Genomic DNA, 20,401 nt, shown 5'->3' with positions numbered 1-20,401 from the left:
GCAAATGTAACAGAATCCATTTCCCCCTGTGATTAATGAAGGAATCAGAATGTGGATCCGAATCTGAATTATATTGGCTAGGAAGCCCCGCCCACAGTATGTGCGCTGTTGACGTGCATTGGTCCGTCACGTGACCTGAGGAATGTGAACTATGCAGTAAGAGTCCAACTTTGTACTGCATTCTCAATCTGCCTACAGTGGCAGGAAAATGGAGCCTCGTTTTATCGTATTTACCAGGGCCCTCCGACAGAAATAACTTCAAATTCGTGCGACACGATCAGTAAACACAACTAGGACACGAAGTTTCCGAAGAAGGAGTCTTTTTTTGGGATTTTACCCTCGAATCAAAGTTACTCGGGTCGCCTTTTTCACATGGTGAGTTACGATCTACATTCTTCTTTTCCAATTGTGGTTCTTGCCATTTCCCCATGCGATTGTTTTGAGGAGGTAAGAACCACTTTCGAAAGTTGGGTTAAAGAAGGAGTTTTTCTTTTTAAGTTCGGTTTTTCCACCTAACACAAGCTCTTTAGGACCACGGGGAGGTTCTCCTTCCCATACTTCCACACTTAAGGAGGCCCCGATCCCTTATTATACATCCTTGGCCCAGGTCCGTGCTCCTCTCGACTGACCAAATGTTTCCCCTGCAACTATGTTATGTAATAACTTTCCCTTCTCATATGCTTTTTTTTGTAGTAATTCACTGAATTTTGCTTTCAGTTCATGCTGTTAAGATTTGTTCATGCCTGCTTATGAACACGTTACTGTTTTGAGACATAGGCTACATGAAAGGAAAAATATATATATTGGATACGATTTAGTTCATACAAATAAGGAACAAATAAACAACGCACGCAATTTGCGAATACATACAACATGCTAATCCCCTTTCATTGTTCATGTTATGTTATGTTTATGTTTATATGTACATTTCAGCTCCTTCTTATGTTCAGTGCAAATCAAACAGATTTGTGTATTAATATTACCCTTGCCCACAGGTTGATAAATGACATAAACCTATATGCATATATTATTCTGAGAACAATTAGATAACGTTGAAGGTTTGACTCTCCCCATCAGATCGATATGGGCTTTGATATGGTGAGACACATTCATACTACCTTGATCAGTCAGGGAACCGTGGCCTCTGCTGTTGATGGATGAGAGACCAGCAGATCTTTATAGCCCACTAGCATTACAACAGCCTGTTTTGTTGGATGCCTCGCATTCCCTTTTATTTCCCAAGGCATTCCAAAACTTCTGAAACAATCAGTCCCATTATGCGTATGAATGCGTGTTACATATACTATTAGTTATTTGTTTTGTCAGTCTAAATTTCTTTGCTCGGAGGCAAATCAAAAGGATTTGTCACGAAAAGAACAATGATTTAAGTCAGAAAAGCATCTGTCTGTTTATTAAGTGGAACCTGTCGTCCTTTGCCTGCCATCCTCTCTCCATTCAATCAGAACAAAGTATACTGAACTCTTTAAACTTCTGTTTCTTCATAAATTATGTATTTTTTAAAGTCTTTGGAAGTAAACCCATTAGGCATTGGACTGATTCTGTGTCCTAGTCGTAGGACTAGTTTATTAGTATATTTCAGGATTGGGTGAAAATGCTTGGATAGGCACAGATGTTACTGGGGGGTGAACTTTAGGGGACTTGGATAGTGAACCATCACTAGAAAAGTAGAACCCTTACGGACTAATATCTGGTTCAAGGTCATGATGCAGAGGCAGTGGTATACGTTATAATATGCGGGTTATAATATCTTAATAATCGATTATATCATCTTGTATGCCTACACTATAGAGGCTGTATATGAGCTGAAAGTAGCATTGGTTGTGGATGCATATTTTGTTCACTTCTCTTTTAAAATCCAGTTTATCAAAATAAACTGGATTGAACCACGATCACCCACTTCATGACGCGACGGTCATTTATGAGGGATATTGTCTTTTGTGTTCACACACACACACACACACACACACACACTTGTGTTTACTTGTACCATGGAATGCTCTGGTCTGACCAAAGCATGGTAGGAATGGAGGCAGTGGAGGAGGTACTAGAGGGGGGTAATAGAGATGTGGAGGGAGGTGTAACAGAGGAAGAGGAGGGTGAGATGGACGAGGTAAGGGATCCCAGCCTGTGCGTCCTCAAGGGCATGAGCAGATAATATTATTATTATCTTGTGTGTCTGAGGTTGTGTCTGATCTGTAAACAGTGAGGCCTGTGTTCATCTTCAAAATAAAAGCCCATAGAGATGTTTTTATTTAGAGACCGCCTTGGGGGTCTTTGTTGTAGTTGTACTTTGAAGTTTGACTGGTCAGAGGGCCTTCTATTGGTCTGTTGTATGATACAATTATCACTGTGATAATGGGTCGTTTTTCCTTTTGAGAAATGTATTTAAAGGGTCATGTATTTTTCCTCTGGTAAATTCTAAATTGTTACAATTTACTACGCTGGTTTTGTCCTTGACGCAAGATTTACCCAGTCATCAATATTGTATTGATCTTACCATGTCGCTTTCCTATCTTTTCTTAGGCCCAGCATGGCAGCCCGGTGGCCAGGCTGCCGAATAGAAAGCTTACATAGCCGAGGTCCTCAAGCACTAACAGACCGAAACACAAGGTGGCAGTGCAGTTCACGGCCTCCGGCCAACTCGCCACAGCCCAAGCCAAGACGCCTCGTACCCTAGTCTACTTGCCATAGTCCCTAGTTGCGGACCCTATCCAACCAGCTGCCGCCCATAGGTAAATAGCCAACTAGCTGTGGTCTGTAGCCAACGAGCCACAACCCCTTACCAACTAGCTAGCCGAGGTCCCTAACCGATTAGCCAACTGCGGCATCAAGCAGCGAGTAGGGGGGCGCCATGCGGCCCAAGACGTTTCCAGCAGCACCGTACGTGGGCAACACGCGGCAGCGGCTGCAGGAGATCAAGGAGGGTCTGAAGCAGCCGGCGAAGCTAGTGAGCCAGGCACTGCACGGGGGCAGCTCACGGTCAGACGGCCAGGGGAAGGACACTGCCAGCAGGCAGCAGCAGCTACGGCCCCCGCAGAAGTTCAACAACTACCAGAACGCACTGCGAGAGATCCGCAAGTCGCTTATGCCCTTCGCCAACGACTCTGGGCCATCGTCGGGGTCAGGCCCCGCCCCCTCTGGCTCTGGCGATGTCAACCGACAGATGCTGCAGGACCTGGTGAATGCTGGCTGTGACCAGGTGAGTCAACGTGTGTGTGTGTGCGTGTGTGTGCCTGTGTATGTGAATGTGTGTGTGTGTGTGTGTGTATGTGTGTGAGTGTGTGTAAATGATAATGCTTTCATGTGTAAGGGTGTACCGGAGGGCTACAATGATGTTCCAATTATGAATTGATACACAAGTAACACATACTCCTACGTGTTTCAATACTAAAGCCAGTTAGGCTGATTTCGGATACCTGCGCTCAGTCTATCAGGGCTCGAGCGGGTCCTAGGGCTGTACACACCCATTCCGTAAGCCGTAGCAGGAATGTGTTACAGAAGGAGAAGAGGTGTGTACGCTGCACAACACCGCTTCTCTGCCAAATCTGTCGCGTAGCGCTTATGCAATCCAGGCCAGCGGCGCGTGATTGCACAACCAACCGCTCCGGACGCTCCATCCAACACCTCCGAGTTGTTTTCTTTAGTCCTTGGTGTGGCTCGGGGTCGGGTCGATCGTAGTGATTGGAGGCCATCACTTCCTCCTGGGGAGGAAGCTTAGCCAACAGAGAAACCAGGAACCTGGTTATGCCCTGCCCACTGACTCTGTCAGTGGGCAGGGCACCAGCTCTTAAGGATGGAAGCCGAGGGTGTGCATATAAAGGGAGAACCAAGATATCGCATGTTTTGGTACTCCAGCTAGTGTGGACAGCTCTTTCTCCAGTATGATAGGATCCGTCTACTCTGCAGAGTAGGGTTGGGCGCTGGTTCGTAGCCTGCTGGTTAAAGATCTGAAGTCTCTTGGTAAAAGTGTCTGATAAATGGCTTATCATACAGAGGCCTAAATGTCATTAAGTGGGAAGGGGTGGGGAGTTACATTTCCTACCAATCATAACCCTTGTAGCGCGTTGTCCACTGTGACTTGCTTACACCATGGCCACTGTTTGATAGATATCAACTCCCATTCCTCCTATGTTGGAGCCTGCTCTGGTACAGTGACTCATCATGGCAGGAGCTTCGTGTTGTCATGAACATCAATGTATGCAACAGTTGTACTTGTAGGTAGTAGGAACCATTAGCTGATGTAATGCTGCAGATTCACCCAGGCTCTCTCTGTCGACATACCTGCAATGAGATTGTTTTTGATAGTTGATTTTCTATTTTCGAATACAGAATTAGCATCAGAAAGTATCAAACCTTTACATTTGCATCATAGTAAAACCAAAATGGCTATATACAGATAAAAGTATGCAAATAAATGGTTCTGTGGCTGTTGAATTAAGGGTTATTAATAGTTAATTGTGATCATATATTTTAATGCTAAATATGATATATAATACAATATTTTAATACTTGCATTATGACCTTAATAAAAAAAACACACAACCTTGACAAAATTGAAGTGAGGCTTAGTGGATGGTGGGAAGGATAATGCGGGATGTAGGTTCTGATTGGCTGGCTGGGGCAAAGTGGGCATGTCCAGTCAATACAAACAGGAAGTGAACATTGAATAGGAACAGGGTGGGACAGTTCCTTCTGATTGTGCTCTGTTGCCACCACACGTCTTCTGCCTTTCTCCCTGCTAGTCTGCTGTCTATCTTTAAGCCCTGTCTGTCTGAAAGACCCATCGGGCTCTAAGGTCTTTCTGTGGGTCCTGACTATCTGTAAGGTTTGTCTGTAAGGCCTGTCTGGCTTTCTGTGTCTGTCTTCCTGTCTATGTGGCTGTCTCTGTATCTTACCGACTCTGCGTTAATATGTCTTTCTGTGTACTTTCTGTGTGTCTGTCTATAAGTGTGTCTCTATCTGCTCTACATTCTGCCTTTGTGTCAAACTATGTGTCTGCTGGCTGCCCGTCTGTGCCTGTCTGTTTTGTTATCGTCCAGCGTCTTCAGTACACTTTTGGAGTCGTCCAGGTTTAAACAAATCGCGTTAAGTCTCTATTTTACTAAGCACTGAAGAACTCTTGATAATGATGACACCCCTGAGTGATGGGCCAATCGGCTGTCAGTGAGAGTATTCCTCTAAAGCTGATGACCTCGTAATCCCCCATTAGAACCCATTAGACTGTCTTCAACCCCGCCAGACATCACCCGACACAACCTCCCACACACGCACTCTCCTGGATGGTAGCTGATGATAACCATCAGGGTGATTCCTTTCTGTCTCTCTTGCTCTCTCATTCTCCCTCTGAAAGGGTTGTAGAGAGAGAGAGAGAGAGAGAGAGAGAGAGGGTATTTTCTTGGCGTTTTCCCAAAGTTCTGTATGCCAGGTTAGCTTGGAAGACTTGCTGTTCGCCCTGTGCGGGCTACAGTGTCCAAAGTGGGACAAGCCTGCCTTCCAGGGCTAGCAGGCGTTTATGTAACGCTGAGGCCCACATGCATACCGTGCGTGCATGTGAGTGCACGTGGGGCCCTGGTATGCTGGGCATATGACAAGGCATTCCTCTGTGCAACATGCAGGCTAGGATTTTGCTACCTGGGCTGGGCTAAATGTATACATTAAACACTGTTGATAAAGATTATAGCTGAGAAAGAGGAGGTTTATGGGGACTCTGGAAGGATAATGGGGGATTATGGGTGGATGATAAAGCATGACCAGTTGGATGTTTGGTTGGAGGATAGATGGATGGATGAAGGTTGGATAGAGATATTTGAAGAATCAATAGATGAGGACTGATGGACCGGATGGGTTGATCATAAAAAATGAGAGATGACCGATCCTGTTCCTCACCCTGTCTCTCTGTCTCTGTCAATCTCTCTCTCTCTCTCTCTGTCTGTGTGAGAGAGAGCGAGTGAGAGGGAATCTCCAGATGTCTTTGGTTTGCAGGGTCCGAAGGAATGCACTTCAAAACTGGGTCAAAGTGAAAACGAAAAGAAAAGAAAAACCACTCACTGTTTGTCTCGCTGTCTCCCTCTATTTTAATCTATTCCATTTCAATAATACATAATATACCCTTCTCTCTGTCTCCCATATTTAATACTACCTCTGTCTTGTTGTGTCTCTAGATGTCTTTTACCTAAATTTCCAAACCATCATTTAGGTTTTTTCATTCTCCATCTCACACCAGAAGATAGTCTTGCTATTATTGGATTGATAAATGAGCTCTGGGCGTCCGAGACATACAGAGAGAGAGAGAGAGAGAGAGAGAGAGAGAGAGAGAGAGAGAGAGAGAGAGAGAGAGAGAGAGAGAGAGAGAGAGAGAGAGAGAGAGAGAGAGAGAGAGAGAGAGAGAGAGAGAGAGAGAGAGAGAGAGAGAGAGAGAGAGAGAGAGAGAGAGAGAGAGAGCGCCTCAGCCCATAACAAGAGTGTTGCTCTGAAATAATATGGCATGTGAGTAAATTGTCCCCTTCACTATCCACCACTGGCCTCATCAGGGGTTCATGGTAGTGATATGCACCTCATAAGAGGTGTGCTTGTCTTGTGGGGACGAGCTTAGAGGAATAGGTTTTCTGAGGTGAATTAAACAGAGGATTTATTCAAATGGAAGCCCCATAAGTCACAAGAGTGAGAGATGGAGAGATAGGTTAAGGGAGAGTAAGAGAAGGGTAGAGAATAAGGGGGAAAAGACAGGAGAGAGATGGATTGAGGGAGATAGATATGTTATATGGGAGAGAGGGGCAAGTAGGATGAGGGAGATAAAGAGATGGGGATAATAGAGAGCGTCCAGATTACCAGATTGTTGGCATTCCTTCTTCTTGGAGGTTGGAATGTTGTAGAGGAACATCTGTCGCCATGGCAGCCAGGGTCAGGGTTTGGAACGCGCCACCAAGACTGTCCACGCTGACCCCACCCAACACGTCAACATACACACACATAAGAACACACTCACACAAACTGACTGAGGAAGTGTGTAGGGAAGTGTGGGTGTGTCACTTGTCTCCACTATTTCAACCCTTCCCTGAATTCCTCTGATACTTCAACTGTACACACGCACACACGCACACAAACACACACACACACACACGGTGTGTTCTGGGCTGACAGCTGAATGTGTTCATGTCGGCTGTGTGATTAAAGTTGTGCTTGTGTTTGACTGTTTCCTCCCTGTAAATGGAAACGCCTAGCTTGCTGTGGAAACTGGCCTGACTGGATCCAAAATGGCCACACTCCATGCTGGGGTTTCAGTAATACTGTGAAGTCAGAGCTATACACTAACCTTGACATCGTTTGGGGTTATTTTTCCTGTGAAGAGCAGATTGTAGAGCAAGGCAATAACACTGGCAGGATTAGGGGATCTATTCCCTGTGTATCTTAGTAGGAAGAGCTGGGCACTAACACTGCCAGTTGTAGTGTTTCTCTTCCCTGTTGAGCTCGAACATGACGCATAGCTCATATTCTTCCAGTGGAACGAAGCCATCCAATCCGAGAGCAGAGAGCCTAGTGCTATCAATAGCACTGAGCTCCCCCCTCTCGGAAAAATTTAAATTGAAAGCATTCTGAGATGAATCATCTAAACCAGGTTCCTATGGAAAAGAAAACTGCTGTACAGGTTCAGTTATGATGCAGACTGGGTGTAGTATCAGGTTGTGGCCGTTGGGAATGCTGTGATGTGAGCTGTAGTGCTTTGGTTTGGCCAGTGGGGGCGCCACTCTGCTGCATTTCTAGGCAGTGAGCTCATGTGACAACCAGGGGGATTTCCTAATCTAGGTGTGGATCACTATGTAGAGTGAAACCTTGTTGTCCATGCAGAGTAATCGCTGATACTTAACACATTCGCTGTCCAAAATGTATGAAAGTAACTGAAATCTGTTGCATTTTAATCAGGGTTACAATGAAAACAAAACATAACATTGCATAGCATCGTTTTCCGCATTTTAAGTACATACGATTTAGAAAGTAAATGTATGTAAAGATTTGCGTTGTAATGTTATGTAGCCACAAATAAACACGGAAATATGTTACTGAACTCAAGCCCAACAATATCTTATTATTATTCGCCTGCTGCAAATTAAGAATGCAACTGTTGAAATGACTGGCATTGTTAAATAATAACCATATGGATGTGTCTGTGTGTGTGTGTGTGTGTGTGTGTGTGTGTGTGTGTGTGTGTGTGTGTGTGTGTGTGTGTGTGTGTGTGTGTGTGTGACCGTGTGTGTAATGTGATTGAGGTCAAAGGTTATGGGAGAACTACTCAACTTGTATGCATACCCAGCCGTGGGTTGGTGTGTGTGTGTGTGTGTGTGTGTGTGTGTGTGTGTGTGTGTGTGGGTGTGGGTGTGTGGGTGTGTGTGTGTTGTCCATAGGAAATCTCTGGCACTTGACCTCACATTCAGAGGATGCAGGTGCAGCTGACAATGCTGCGTGTGTGTGTGTGTGTGTGTGTGTGTGTGTGTGTGTGTGTGTGTGTGTGTGTGTGTGTGTGAGAGAAAGATGGTTTGCAAAACAGTGCGGTAAATGAACCCATGCTGGGCCAGTGTATTTTAGTCTTCATTGTTTAACTTTAACTGGGTCCATGAACGCTGTTGGAGTTCGGATTTTACTTTTTGAATGTACTCATATGCATACATGTATTGTAAGTGTTTTGGTCGTGTTTGACTGTGCATCTATTTAACCACTGTAATATTGCTTTGTGTGTGCAGGAGATGGCGGTGCGCGCTCTGAAGCAAACAGGCAGCAGGAACATCGAGGCTGCGCTGGACTACATCAGTAAGATGGGCTACCTGGACCCTCGCACGGAGCTGATAGTCAGGGTCATCAAACAGACCTCCCCAGGTACACACACGCACACACACACACACACACACACACACACACACACACACACACACACACACACACACACACACACACACACACACACACACACACACACACACACACACACACACACACACCTTAGTATGGACCTAAATCTTGTGAATATTAATGTCCTAGTGTGGACATGAACATATTTATTCGCACTTCATTATTACATTGTTATTATAATATTAACAATAATTGTATTTCTATTTTATTATTATGATAACATTATTATCATAATAAGAATGCAATGTGTTATTGTATGTAATTATAATATCTGATTATCCTCCAGGTAAAGGGGGAATGCCGAGCTCCATGGACCACCGGCCCCCCATGGAGGGATCGGGGGAAGTGGTGTCCATGCCCCCGTACCACCAGATGGGGGCCCCCATGTACGAGGGCCCTGCGTCATACGGCCCCGAGGGGGACCTGCCCCGGCCCTACATGGGAGCCCCGCCCGTCATGAACTACATGATGCCCCCCTCCCCACAGGGCCCCATGGGTCGGCCCCCGAGCATGGGCTCCTACCCCTCCGCCATGCCCGGCCCCAACCCCCCGGGCAGCGGCCTGTACCCTCCTGGGGCCCCCCAGAAGGGCTACCCCGGAGCCCTCGAGCAACACGGGCCCCTGATCAGCTACAACATCCCCGGCCAGCCGCTGCAGCTCGCGCCGCCGCCAGCAGGGGGCCCCGGGCCGGGCCCCCACTACGACTACGGCCCCCCCCGGCCCCACATGATGGAGCAGGGAGGGTACGGGGTGAAGCGCAGCGCGTCCTTCCAGAACAAGATGGCCCCGCCCGACGGCTATGTGGGCATGCAGGGAAAGGGCCTGTACCTGCCCGCCCACGCCCACCCCCGCCAGCCCAGCCCCACGTCCCACCAGGTCCACATCATGTCCCGCTCCCCAGGGGCCGGCCCCTCCGTCCTGGGGCCCGACTTCCCCGACCTCCCCCCGGGCCTCATGACCCCATCCAGGGCCAGCCTCAACCTGGACCTCTACGACCACCACTGGGGGTCCGAGGGGGCCCCGCCTCCCAGGCAGCCCCAGTCCCAGGGGCCCTTCAGAGGGGAAGTCCGGGTCCCGAGCAGGACCAATTCATTCAACAGCCGCTCGGCCGGCCCTATCACCGCCCGGCCCCCCATGGCCCCGCCCCCCACTGACCCCTCCCTCGGGCCCCCCAACACCATCACCGCCGTCACCTCGCCGCCCATTCAGCAGCCCGTCAAGAGCATCCGCGTGATGCGCCCGGAGCCCAAGACGGCCGTGGGGCCCTGCCACCCGGCCTGGATGGTGGCCCAGGGGCCGGAGGGGGGCGAGGCCCTGGGGTACGTCCCAGAGGAGTCGTACTCCCTGGAGCCGGCCCAGGACACCCCCCGCTGCCCGCCTCCCCCCTACCCCAAGACCCTGGACGGGCCGGGGGCCATGTGTGGCCCCGGGGAGCCGCTCCCTGCCCCCAGGGCAGTGCACGGCGGGGGCGCGGGCAGCGGGGGAAGCGGGGGGAAGGCGGAGGAGAGTCACGGCAAGGAGAAGGCCAAGGCGGGGAAGGCGGAGAAGGCGCTCAAGGATAAGAAGCAGATCCAGACGTCCCCGGTGCCGGTGAGGAAGAACGGCCGGGACGAGGAGAAGAGGGAGTCCCGCATCAAGAGCTACTCTCCCTTCGCCTTCAAGTTCTACATGGAGCAACACATCGAGAACGTGATGAAGACCTACCAGCAGAAGCTGAACCGACGCCTGCAGCTGGAGCAGGAGATGTCCAAGGTCAGAATGCATGCCAGCTACTTCCGAAGTAAATACATAACACATACTTACTAAACGTATCATGGTACCTACTGCACACTGCATGTGAATGGTATGTACTGCACACTACTGCTACACGTAGCATTCCCCACTACTCACAGACTAATGGAGGTTAAACAAGGTAATGAATGCAGCGGGAACATTCCCTGAAGGTTTGAACTACGACCTGTGTGAGTTCCCCAGGTTCATTTTTGCCTGATCTTGCGCTAAATCATTAGTCTGTCGACTGCCCTGCTGAGGCAGTTCAAACAGAGATCAGTTTTGAAAGATTTAGCCCTCAGTGGACAGAGAACCCCTTTAAACTCCCAACTATGTGAGGTTGACAGGCTCAGGTCAGGTCAGAGATTAGCAACATGTTGAGCATTTAAAACACGTCTGTTATTTCAATTATGGCTTATGTTGAAATCAGTATTTTTAAGTGGTCTCTTTCAAGAATGTTTTGGTTTGATATTTGTCATGTAACAAAGTTGTACTGTCATAAGCCAAATTCCGATGTTTCCGAGACAGATATAATACTACCACAAAGCGCTTCAAAACGCCACAACTGTACTGTAGTACAGCCTAGTGGTCAGTGGGTTGAACTTGTTCACAATGATATACAAACTTTTTTAACGTTGAGTTAATTATTTCAACAGTTGTGGTTTTGGGAAACATTTCTGGAAACCAGAGAATCGTTATTCCTAAGTGTACCGATGGTTTCCTCCCTCCCCCCCGTGTTGGCAGGCCGGCCTATCAGAGGCTGAGCAGGAGCAGATGAGGAAGATGCTGAACCAGAAGGAGTCCAACTACAACCGTCTCCGGCGAGCCAAGATGGACAAGTCGATGTTTGTGAAGATCAAGACACTGGGCATCGGCGCGTTCGGGGAGGTGTGTCTGACCCGCAAGGTGGACACCAGCGCCCTATACGCCATGAAGACCCTGCGCAAGAAAGACGTTCTCAACCGAAACCAGGTAGCACACAGGGCCTAGACCCAACGTGCATTAATGGATGTGGCTGTTTGTGTGTATTAACGCAGTGCTTCCCAACCTGTGGGTCGGGACCCCAGTAGGGGTCTCTTGATATGCTGTCAGGTTTGTTGACTTAAAGGCTGTAGATATATTAGATTATGTGATTTTTCCATTATGAGAAGTTACGTAAAATGGTTTGAAAGGCCTAATGAAGTACAATATATGTTAAAATAAAAATATACACAAATATAAGAAGTTGGGGTTGAAGACAAAAGGTTGTGAACCACTTGATTGATGCATGTTGTATGTATGTGAAGGAAAAATCTCCAACTGTGTTGAGGACTTTCTTTAAAGGTCTGAAGGAAACCATTCAAAAGTAATCCTCATAATAATGCTAATAACTCTTGGTTAATTCAATATAGAAGTTTAGATCTAAACTTAATATAGGAAAAAGCAATAATGGTAATAAGACACTAAATACGAAACACATTGTTTTCCATTGTTATACAAGGCGCTTCAGCTCTTGAGTTAAGATATTGTAGCAGTAAGAGGTAAAACCTCCAGATGATTGAAACGTGCGCTGGGGTCGGCAGGTCGCACACGTGAAGGCGGAGCGGGACATCCTGGCGGAGGCGGACAACGAGTGGGTGGTGCGTCTGTACTACTCCTTCCAGGACCGGGACAGCCTGTACTTTGTCATGGACTACATCCCCGGGGGGGACATGATGAGCCTGCTGATCCGCATGGGCGTCTTCCCCGAGACCCTGGCGCGCTTCTACGTGGCGGAGCTGACGCTGGCCATCGAGAGCGTGCACAAGATGGGCTTCATCCACCGCGACATCAAGCCCGACAACATCCTCATCGACCTGGACGGACACATCAAGCTCACCGACTTCGGCCTGTGCACGGGCTTCCGCTGGACACACAACTCCAAGTACTACCAGAAGGGTGAGCTGGCCCTGGGTGTGGTCTGAGAGGGAGGAGGGCTCCGTGGGCGCGGTCCGGAGTGAGAGAGGAGGTCTGAGAGGGAGGAGGGCTCCGTGGGCGTGGTCCGGAGTGAGAGAGGAGGTCTGAGAGGGAGGAGGGCTCCGTGGGCGTGGTCCGGAGTGAGAGAGGAGGTCTGAGAGGGAGGAGGGCTCCCTGGGTGTGGTCTAAGAAGGAATGGCACAACTGCCCCCATTGGCATTACCCAGAGGTCCAAAACGTTTTCATGTCGCCAGTGAAAAATCTGAAAAATCGTATTGAGAATTTTGGTATTCAAACCCTTCGTTATCTGCCCAGTCTAATGATTTTCATAGAAAAACCATCCAAACATCTTCATACATGCCATAAATTAGTGTCTCTAACATGGTGCCCTGTGGTTCCCCAGGGAGTCACGTGCGGCAGGACAGCATGGAGCCCAGTGACTTCTGGGACGATGTGTCCAACTGTCGCTGTGGCGACCGCCTCATGACCCTGGAGCAGCGGTCGACACGGCAACACCAGCGGTGCCTCGCCCACTCGTTGGTGGGCACGCCCAACTACATCGCACCTGAGGTCCTGCTGCGCAAAGGTGGGTGGCGGGGGGTTCATACAGAAACATACCTCCCATTACTGCTCCTGTAGTAGAGCTTTGGTATTCCTGAATTATTAGAGCTGTATACCTGTTATATTTTTGCTGTATTCCTGCATTATTTCTGCAGTTTTTCTGTATTATTTCTACTGTATTACTGTATTATTATTATTATTATTATTATTATTATTATTATTATTATTATTATAATAAAGTGTGTGTGTGTGTGTGTGTGTGTGTGTGTGTGCGCAGGTTACACCCAGCTGTGTGACTGGTGGAGTGTGGGCGTCATCCTGTTTGAGATGCTGGTGGGCCAGCCGCCGTTCCTCGCCCCCACCCCCACAGAGACCCAGATCAAGGTCAGTCAAACACCACATCATCCTATAAAATGTACTCTTAATGTCATGTGATGTATTCCAATCTTGATATAGCTGATGTAATCTGGATATGGTGTCATGTTGTCTAAAGCTGGTATAGAGTAATGTAATCTTTATGTCCCGTGATGTAGTCTAATCTTGATAACGTGTAATCTAATCTTAATGTCATGTACTCCAGTCTTTTCTTGACATAGTGTAAATAATCTTGACGTATTGTATTGTATTGTAATCACGCTCTACCATATTTGGTGAGCAGTGATTTCTCAGTATTTCTTGTTGAGGTGCGGTGAGTATTTCCCTTCCTATTTGCAGAGCATTAAGGCCGGGTTTAGGGTGAGGCTCAAGCTATGGGTGAGGTTTGAGTTTAGAGAAAATGCCTGTGTATAGCTCTTGTTAACCGGGGCAGAACTGTGGTCGAGGGCTACACAGATGCATTTTATCACGAAGACAACAGATCATAGGCGACCGCTTTTCCATGGTGGCGATCTGATGTGTTACCGCCGTCACTCAGCATGGGCGCCCTGCTGCGTCTCTGCCCCGGTGCGACACTCACCTGTCCTGTGGCCCCACCTCCTCCTCCAGGTGATCAACTGGGAGAGCACGCTGCAGGTGCCCCCGCAGGTCAAGCTCAACCCAGAGTCGGTGGACATCATCGCCCGCCTCTGCTGCTCGGCGGAGGAGCGTCTGGGCGGGAACGGCGCCGGCGAGATCAAAGCCCACCCCTTCTTCCACCAGATGGACTTCTCAGCCAACCTGCGGCAGCAGCCGGCGCCCTACCGGCCCAAGATCTCCCACCCCATGGACACCTCCAACTTCGACCCGGTGGAGGAGGAGGGCGGGCCGGGGGCGTGGAGCGACAGCGGCGACAGCGCCCGGGCGTGGGAGGCGCTCTGCCTGCCGCACGGGAAGCACCCGGAGCACGCCTTCTACGAGTTCACCTTCCGCCGCTTCTTCGACGACAACGGATGCCCCTTCCGCTACCCCAAGCCCCCCGAGGCCACCCAGGCCCCGCCCAGCGAGCGGCCGGTCAATCGCACGGGCCCGGAAGAGAGGGGGGGACACGAGGAGGGGGGGGGGGGAGGACGACGACGACGAGGACGAGGACGACGACGATGACGACGACGACGATGACGATGAGGAGGACGATGAAGAGGATGACGATGAGGAGGAGGAAGGGGAGGGTTGTGAGCCGGTGTATGTGTAGAGGCCAACTTTGACTGGCTGCCCGGTTTGGTGGGCGTCTCTTATAATCGATGGGCACTTTGCTCCCCTGCCAAAGCATTTCCTCGAGGCGTGTGCGTGCGTGAGTTCTTATCTGTATGTGTAAGTGCACAGACATGCAGGAGACATGAATCGTTGTGTTTTAAAAACACACAGTGTGTTGCTTTGAGTGGCTTGAGGTCCAAGGTTAGCTCTGTGTAGTTTTGACCGAGGGGGGGAAAGGTGCAGTAATGGAGGGACAGAGGTGTCATCCTTCTCCCCTACCCCCAGTTTTCCCACACAGGAAAGAGGCGGACTGGAGTTTCCTGCTCTGTCAGATTTAATCCTGGACTCAAATGGATGGACACTTTGCATGCTGGGAAACTAGACCACCAAGGTTTCCATGGCAACGCAACATAAGCTACAAAAACAAACGATTGTGTTTGACGAACACACACATTTGTGTTTTTTGGGCTCTTTTTTTTTTTAAATACAGAGGGTGTGAACAGGTATGGGAGAGAGTGGAGAGTTGTTGCGGGTCGTGAATGTTATAAAAGTGTGGGGAGGTTCGTTAACGGATCATTTCAGATTGGCATTTCTCTCACGCTTTGTCACGGTAGAACCAACTGGACATTGTCGTGTGGTGAGAGTGAGCAGGTACATCTTGCCTCGTTCCTTAAATGCTTTCATGACAGTTGTTCATTTCCAAGGTCGATATTATCCAGAGTTAGAAAGAAAAATCGGTTAAAAAAGCCAAAAAGTGTTTGATGCTGAAGCTTAAAAACTGAGGCCGGTTCCCTCCACGTGGTATCAGTTTGGGCGGATTGTTTACGCTTCTGTTGCTTGGCTAAGAAGACAAAGACTGTTACACTACCTTACTTTTCTCAGAGTCTACCTTACGATGAACCAACTTAACTCAGTGGATCCTGTGACCAAGTCCTGACAATGCTTCTTCTGCCAGGAAAAACACGTGCGCGCGCGCACACACACACACACACACACACACACACACACACACACACACACACACACACACACACACACACACACACACACACACACACACACACACACACACACACACACAGTATTATGTAAAAAATATGCGACGATCAATCAAAACATACACACACTATAAGTTCACAGGTCTCCATGGCGTTGAGGGAGGTCATGTGACAGGAATTGAGGAGGCGGTCTTAAAAGCAACATGTGAGACGTATAACTATGTGCAATAAAGAAAAAACCTGATCTATACTTTTCACTTAATATCCTCCTTAACGTCAAGTACTGAGCGCGTTATGTACAAATATATTAGTTTATATTAATATTATTGTTTTCCTTTCAGTTACAATGTTCACCATGCTGCTTATTATTATGGTTAAAATGTTATATAAGATATTATAATTGTTATCATTATTACATTTATACCAATGTATTTTTTTATTTGTGAATGAAGAGGGTTAGTTTGTTTATGTGCGCTGGGTGTGGGGTGTGATTCAGGGCGGGTGAAACCATGTGTTTTTCTAGTTGTCTGTTGAGGTGAGTTTGTTAAGAACATCTGTGGTGGGTGGACTCCCGCCCCCTGCGATCTGGCGGGTCCTGGCCACAGGGGGCGGAGCCAGGAGTACGGAGAGATGGAGGATGGCTAGATGGATGGATGGATGCATGGATGGAGAGTTGAGATGGCAGATGGAATCGTTAGAAATGGCAGCAGAAAGATGTCTGTCAGGGATGTTTCCATAAACAGAACTTAGATTAACTCAAAAAAATATTCACTTCCTATCTCTTGGACACAACCAAATATATAGTAACAATGCCCATGCATAACAAGGCCGGTGAATTGGAAAGGGAGAGGAATTATTCTGCATTAATGTAACATTAATGCAGAATCACCCCCAGTGGTTTTCAAATAGAAAAGACCACGTCGTGCCATGTTGTTCACAACCACCTCAAACATCTCTGTTGCCTCCTGACAATCAGCCCATAACAACTCAAACTCAGTTTTTCCAACAGTATTCTGTAACCATGGAAACCCCTCAGATGGCGTGGATGGTTGAACTTAATGGCAGGAAGATGGTTAATCCAGAGTGTTGTTTGTTTCACCTGGCAGTGTACTGAAAGGTATTTTATTATTTTTCCTGTTTTGGTTATTTGTTTTTATCATTTCTAATGTGCCTTCTATGTTGGGCAGAATCAACATACACCGCCATCCTATTTCAAAACATGTATTTATCCGTTGAAAGCAGATATTCACGGTAGCATTCAGGCTGAGGGCTGTTACATATAGTCTGCTCCAGGGGGAAAGAGTTGGAGGTGGCATGGAGTACCTTGCTCAAAGGGCATCCTTAAGGGCTAGAGGGTTGCCAATTTGTTACTCCCCTCACTAGCTCCGCCCACTCACTGCCTCGACCTATCACAGAGGTTACCTGAGAACCTGAGCGATTGGAAATGTTTTGGCGATGATTTAGTTTTTCTCAAAGTTGGAGAATGACGACCGACAATCTTTTACTCAGATCAATCTGAATGTTAGCGAGGTGTGTCCAGCTTCACATTGTGTTGTTCTTCTTCGTGTATCATACAAGTTGTTTCTTCCTGAGTTTATATTTATACAGATATACATATTTTTTGTATCTTCGCGTTTTTTGGGGTTTTAAATTCGCCTGTGCTAATGTTAACGTGTCTATGCAGTATTATCGATGATGTGATTTGGTCAACTATCTCTTTTTTACATTCATATGTATTAATCGAGGATTTGTTAAAAAAAAAATGCTTTCACTGTCTCAATGTGTAAAATATATGTATAAATTAAATTAACCAACTTTGACTTGTAGTCATTTCTTGCTTTTCCCCCAAAACTTCTACATATTTGTTTATTTTAAAATTCAGCTTATTTTGTGAGCAAACATTTTGTTGATTAAGAAAGATGTCAACATATTATCTAAGGCTTAGATAAAAATAAAAATAAAAACCTTGTCCTGCAAATACCTTTGCAGAACTTTATTTTATGCATACTTTTTACATTTTCGAGTGAACATTTTTATCCCTCTCCATACATCCGGCATTCACATAGGAATACTAGTAATATCAAGAGGTTTATTAAAAAGTGAAATATACAATATTACAGCAATGATAAAATATACGGGTAAAATATGTTTTTAAATCGAGAATACAAGTAGAAAGAAGTAGAAAAAACACTAATACGATACAGAGGTGTATTAACAGCTTAAATATAATGAAATATAAAATACTACGTTGAAAGGGACTCTGGGACCATCCATCCGATCCACATGGTGGATTGGCGGGGTGGCGCGTAATCCCACAATGCAGCGCTCGGCGCGTCACTGAGCACAGAGCGAGCATCATGGCGGCCCCCGGTCCACCAGAAGTCATCACACAGCTGGAAAGCGCTGCCAAAGTTTTAATGGTGAGAAAACAACCCTCGTTTCTAACTCAAGATACTCAACATGTATTGGGCTTTGTTTTTAGAGTGAATTTCGATGCGGCGAGTGAGCCAGAAAAAGCCAAGAGACACACATTTAGAGGAAGGGGATAGGGATGCGTGGCGCAGTGCCTCTCTCTCCATCCCCCCCAAAAACACAGTTATCGCCTCTCTATTATCATTAACACCCATCAAGAAACTTTCAGAAGGTCGACAGGTGTGCCGAAATTTCATATTAAGCACAAATGTGTCTTCACTATTGCGAAACTTGGCCAGTAAGGTTGTACAGAGTGTAGTGATAGCGTGGACATAGGGATTATTCATGTCTGTATGCACGCTGTTGAGTGGTTCCGATTACTTTATTGATCCCGGCGATCCCTCACTTTCCACCAGGATCCGAGTGGGTTTCCCACTCTCTGCTGTCGGTGTAACGCACACCCCAGACTACATTTAGACATCGTTACTTATATGTTATTATCATAGACCTTAACAATCAGCCAACAACGTTCATATCTGTAAGTCAGTTCAATGCAGTTGCGGTGTAACCCACTACCTGCCTCCCCTTTCACAAAGCCATGCCATGAGTAAATTAGTCTACATAATACTGATACAGCACGTAACTTCACATTATATAATCATGCTGCTCAACTTGTAGTTTGTGTTCAATGATATTGATAGAAAAGACGATAGAAAATAGATCCCATGCATTTAGTACTCAAACCAGAGTTTTAAGTTTAAACCCTAATGACGAAAAACATTGTGGGTGATTGTGTTTTCCAACTAGTGTCATGTGGACACTAGCACTGTGTGTATAGTTCACCCAGTCTAGCTGCAGGCTGTGTTGATTCAAGTGAACTTGATAAATCATGGTTTGCCCATCTGGTTTGTTATGCCAGCTTTTGTAGTGAGAGACGGAGCTATTTTGATTTGATGGGAGCGTTCTTTACCTAATGGCATCTTGCCAGAGAGTAAACATGCCATTGTAAACACCAATAACATTTTATTATCTGATTTTATTACCACGGGAACCTTTTTATTGGCTAATGGCTAACATACCCAGTTGAGTATAAGGAAATCTTTAATGTACTGTACTGTGAGTAGCACATTGGAAATGGGATCACTATGGACATATGTTGATCATTACAGTTTAATATGATATGATGATGGAACTTTATCCAAGTTCTGTTGTTACTACTTTTGTTTTGTATTTATTTTGGTCTCAATATGGTCTTTCAGTTAACAGTTGACTATATAATGTAATATCAGAAATGCCAGTGTTTTATATAGTAGTTTGTGGAAGTATTGTAATAGTATAATGTAATATTTTATATATACTGCATTACACTATTACTATTACAATACTTCCACAAACTACTATATTACATATATATAGTGATATTGGCTCAATTTATAGATTACAGAGTATATTGCACTTCTCTTGCCTTTGTGTGCTGGGTATGTTCTCTGCAGTGGTTTACAGTAACAGGATTATTGAAAGGTTGAATATGTACAGACCAATAGGGTCTATAAGAAATTTCTCTTTTTTTTTAGTCTTTTTTTGCGCTCTCGCTCTATCTTTTGTATGTTGCCATCATCACACGTGTTTCTGCCTACCTTCAAGTCTCTTCTGCATATAAATAATAAAACATTCAGACAATTCAACATAATGAAAAACCGTAACAGTGGACAAACAGTGAGGTAGTGGTCACGATAAGAGATATTCACCCTAGTAAATCCCTCTCACTTACGCTATTTCTCTTTCTCCATCAATTAAATAGGCCTCATGAGCACTAATGCTTAACAAGTTGATAATGATAACAAATGAATGACTGTTATCCCTCCCCCAGGCCCCTCCCTCCATGGTGAGTCCTGAGCAGCGGCAGCATGCAGAGCACATCTTCCTTTCCTTCAGGAAGTCCAAGTCTCCCTTCGCCGTCTGCAAACACATCCTCGGTACGAAACACACTCTCCAGTCTGCTCACGCACCGATCCTTATGAAAACAACCCATGTTTCATAATCTATCCATTCAGTTCTACTCTGAGCAGAAGCACTTATAAGTCAAATAAGTCTGAAGAATTTGATAAAATGTGGATACTTAAAGATGTAATGACAATCGCATAATGTATATGCAGTGAAAAAGTACTTGACTAAGACATGATATGATGATATTG

General features: G+C 46.5%; 2 protein-coding genes across 2 annotated transcripts in view; both read left to right on the top strand.

The window, feature by feature from the left end:
* The first annotated feature begins 196 nt into the window (after nucleotides 1-196).
* Nucleotides 197-15,873, top strand: lats2 (large tumor suppressor kinase 2). The gene is given in 10 exon segments (XM_079732101.1): nucleotides 197-375; nucleotides 2,545-3,220; nucleotides 8,757-8,889; nucleotides 9,209-10,674; nucleotides 11,437-11,664; nucleotides 12,255-12,609; nucleotides 13,031-13,213; nucleotides 13,466-13,572; nucleotides 14,173-14,657; nucleotides 14,659-15,873. Coding segments are annotated over 9 exon segments (3,441 nt in total). The 5' UTR covers nucleotides 197-375; nucleotides 2,545-2,872; the 3' UTR covers nucleotides 14,795-15,873.
* Nucleotides 15,874-18,151: 2,278 nt separating this feature from the next.
* The window catches only part of xpo4 (exportin 4), a gene marked incomplete at its 5' end in the record, with an annotated part of 33,922 nt that continues 31,672 nt past the window's right edge, over nucleotides 18,152-20,401 (top strand). Inside the window, 2 exons of the mRNA XM_079731754.1 lie at nucleotides 18,152-18,214; nucleotides 20,077-20,182. Of these exons, the coding sequence (XP_079587880.1) occupies nucleotides 18,152-18,214; nucleotides 20,077-20,182 (169 nt within the window). The remainder of the gene's footprint in view (nucleotides 18,215-20,076; nucleotides 20,183-20,401) is intronic.

The sequence above is a fragment of the Pollachius pollachius genome (genome assembly GCF_949987615.1).
Source record: "Pollachius pollachius genome assembly, chromosome: 3".
NCBI lineage: Eukaryota > Metazoa > Chordata > Actinopteri > Gadiformes > Gadidae > Pollachius > Pollachius pollachius.
This window is presented reverse-complemented; position numbering and strand designations above follow the sequence as displayed.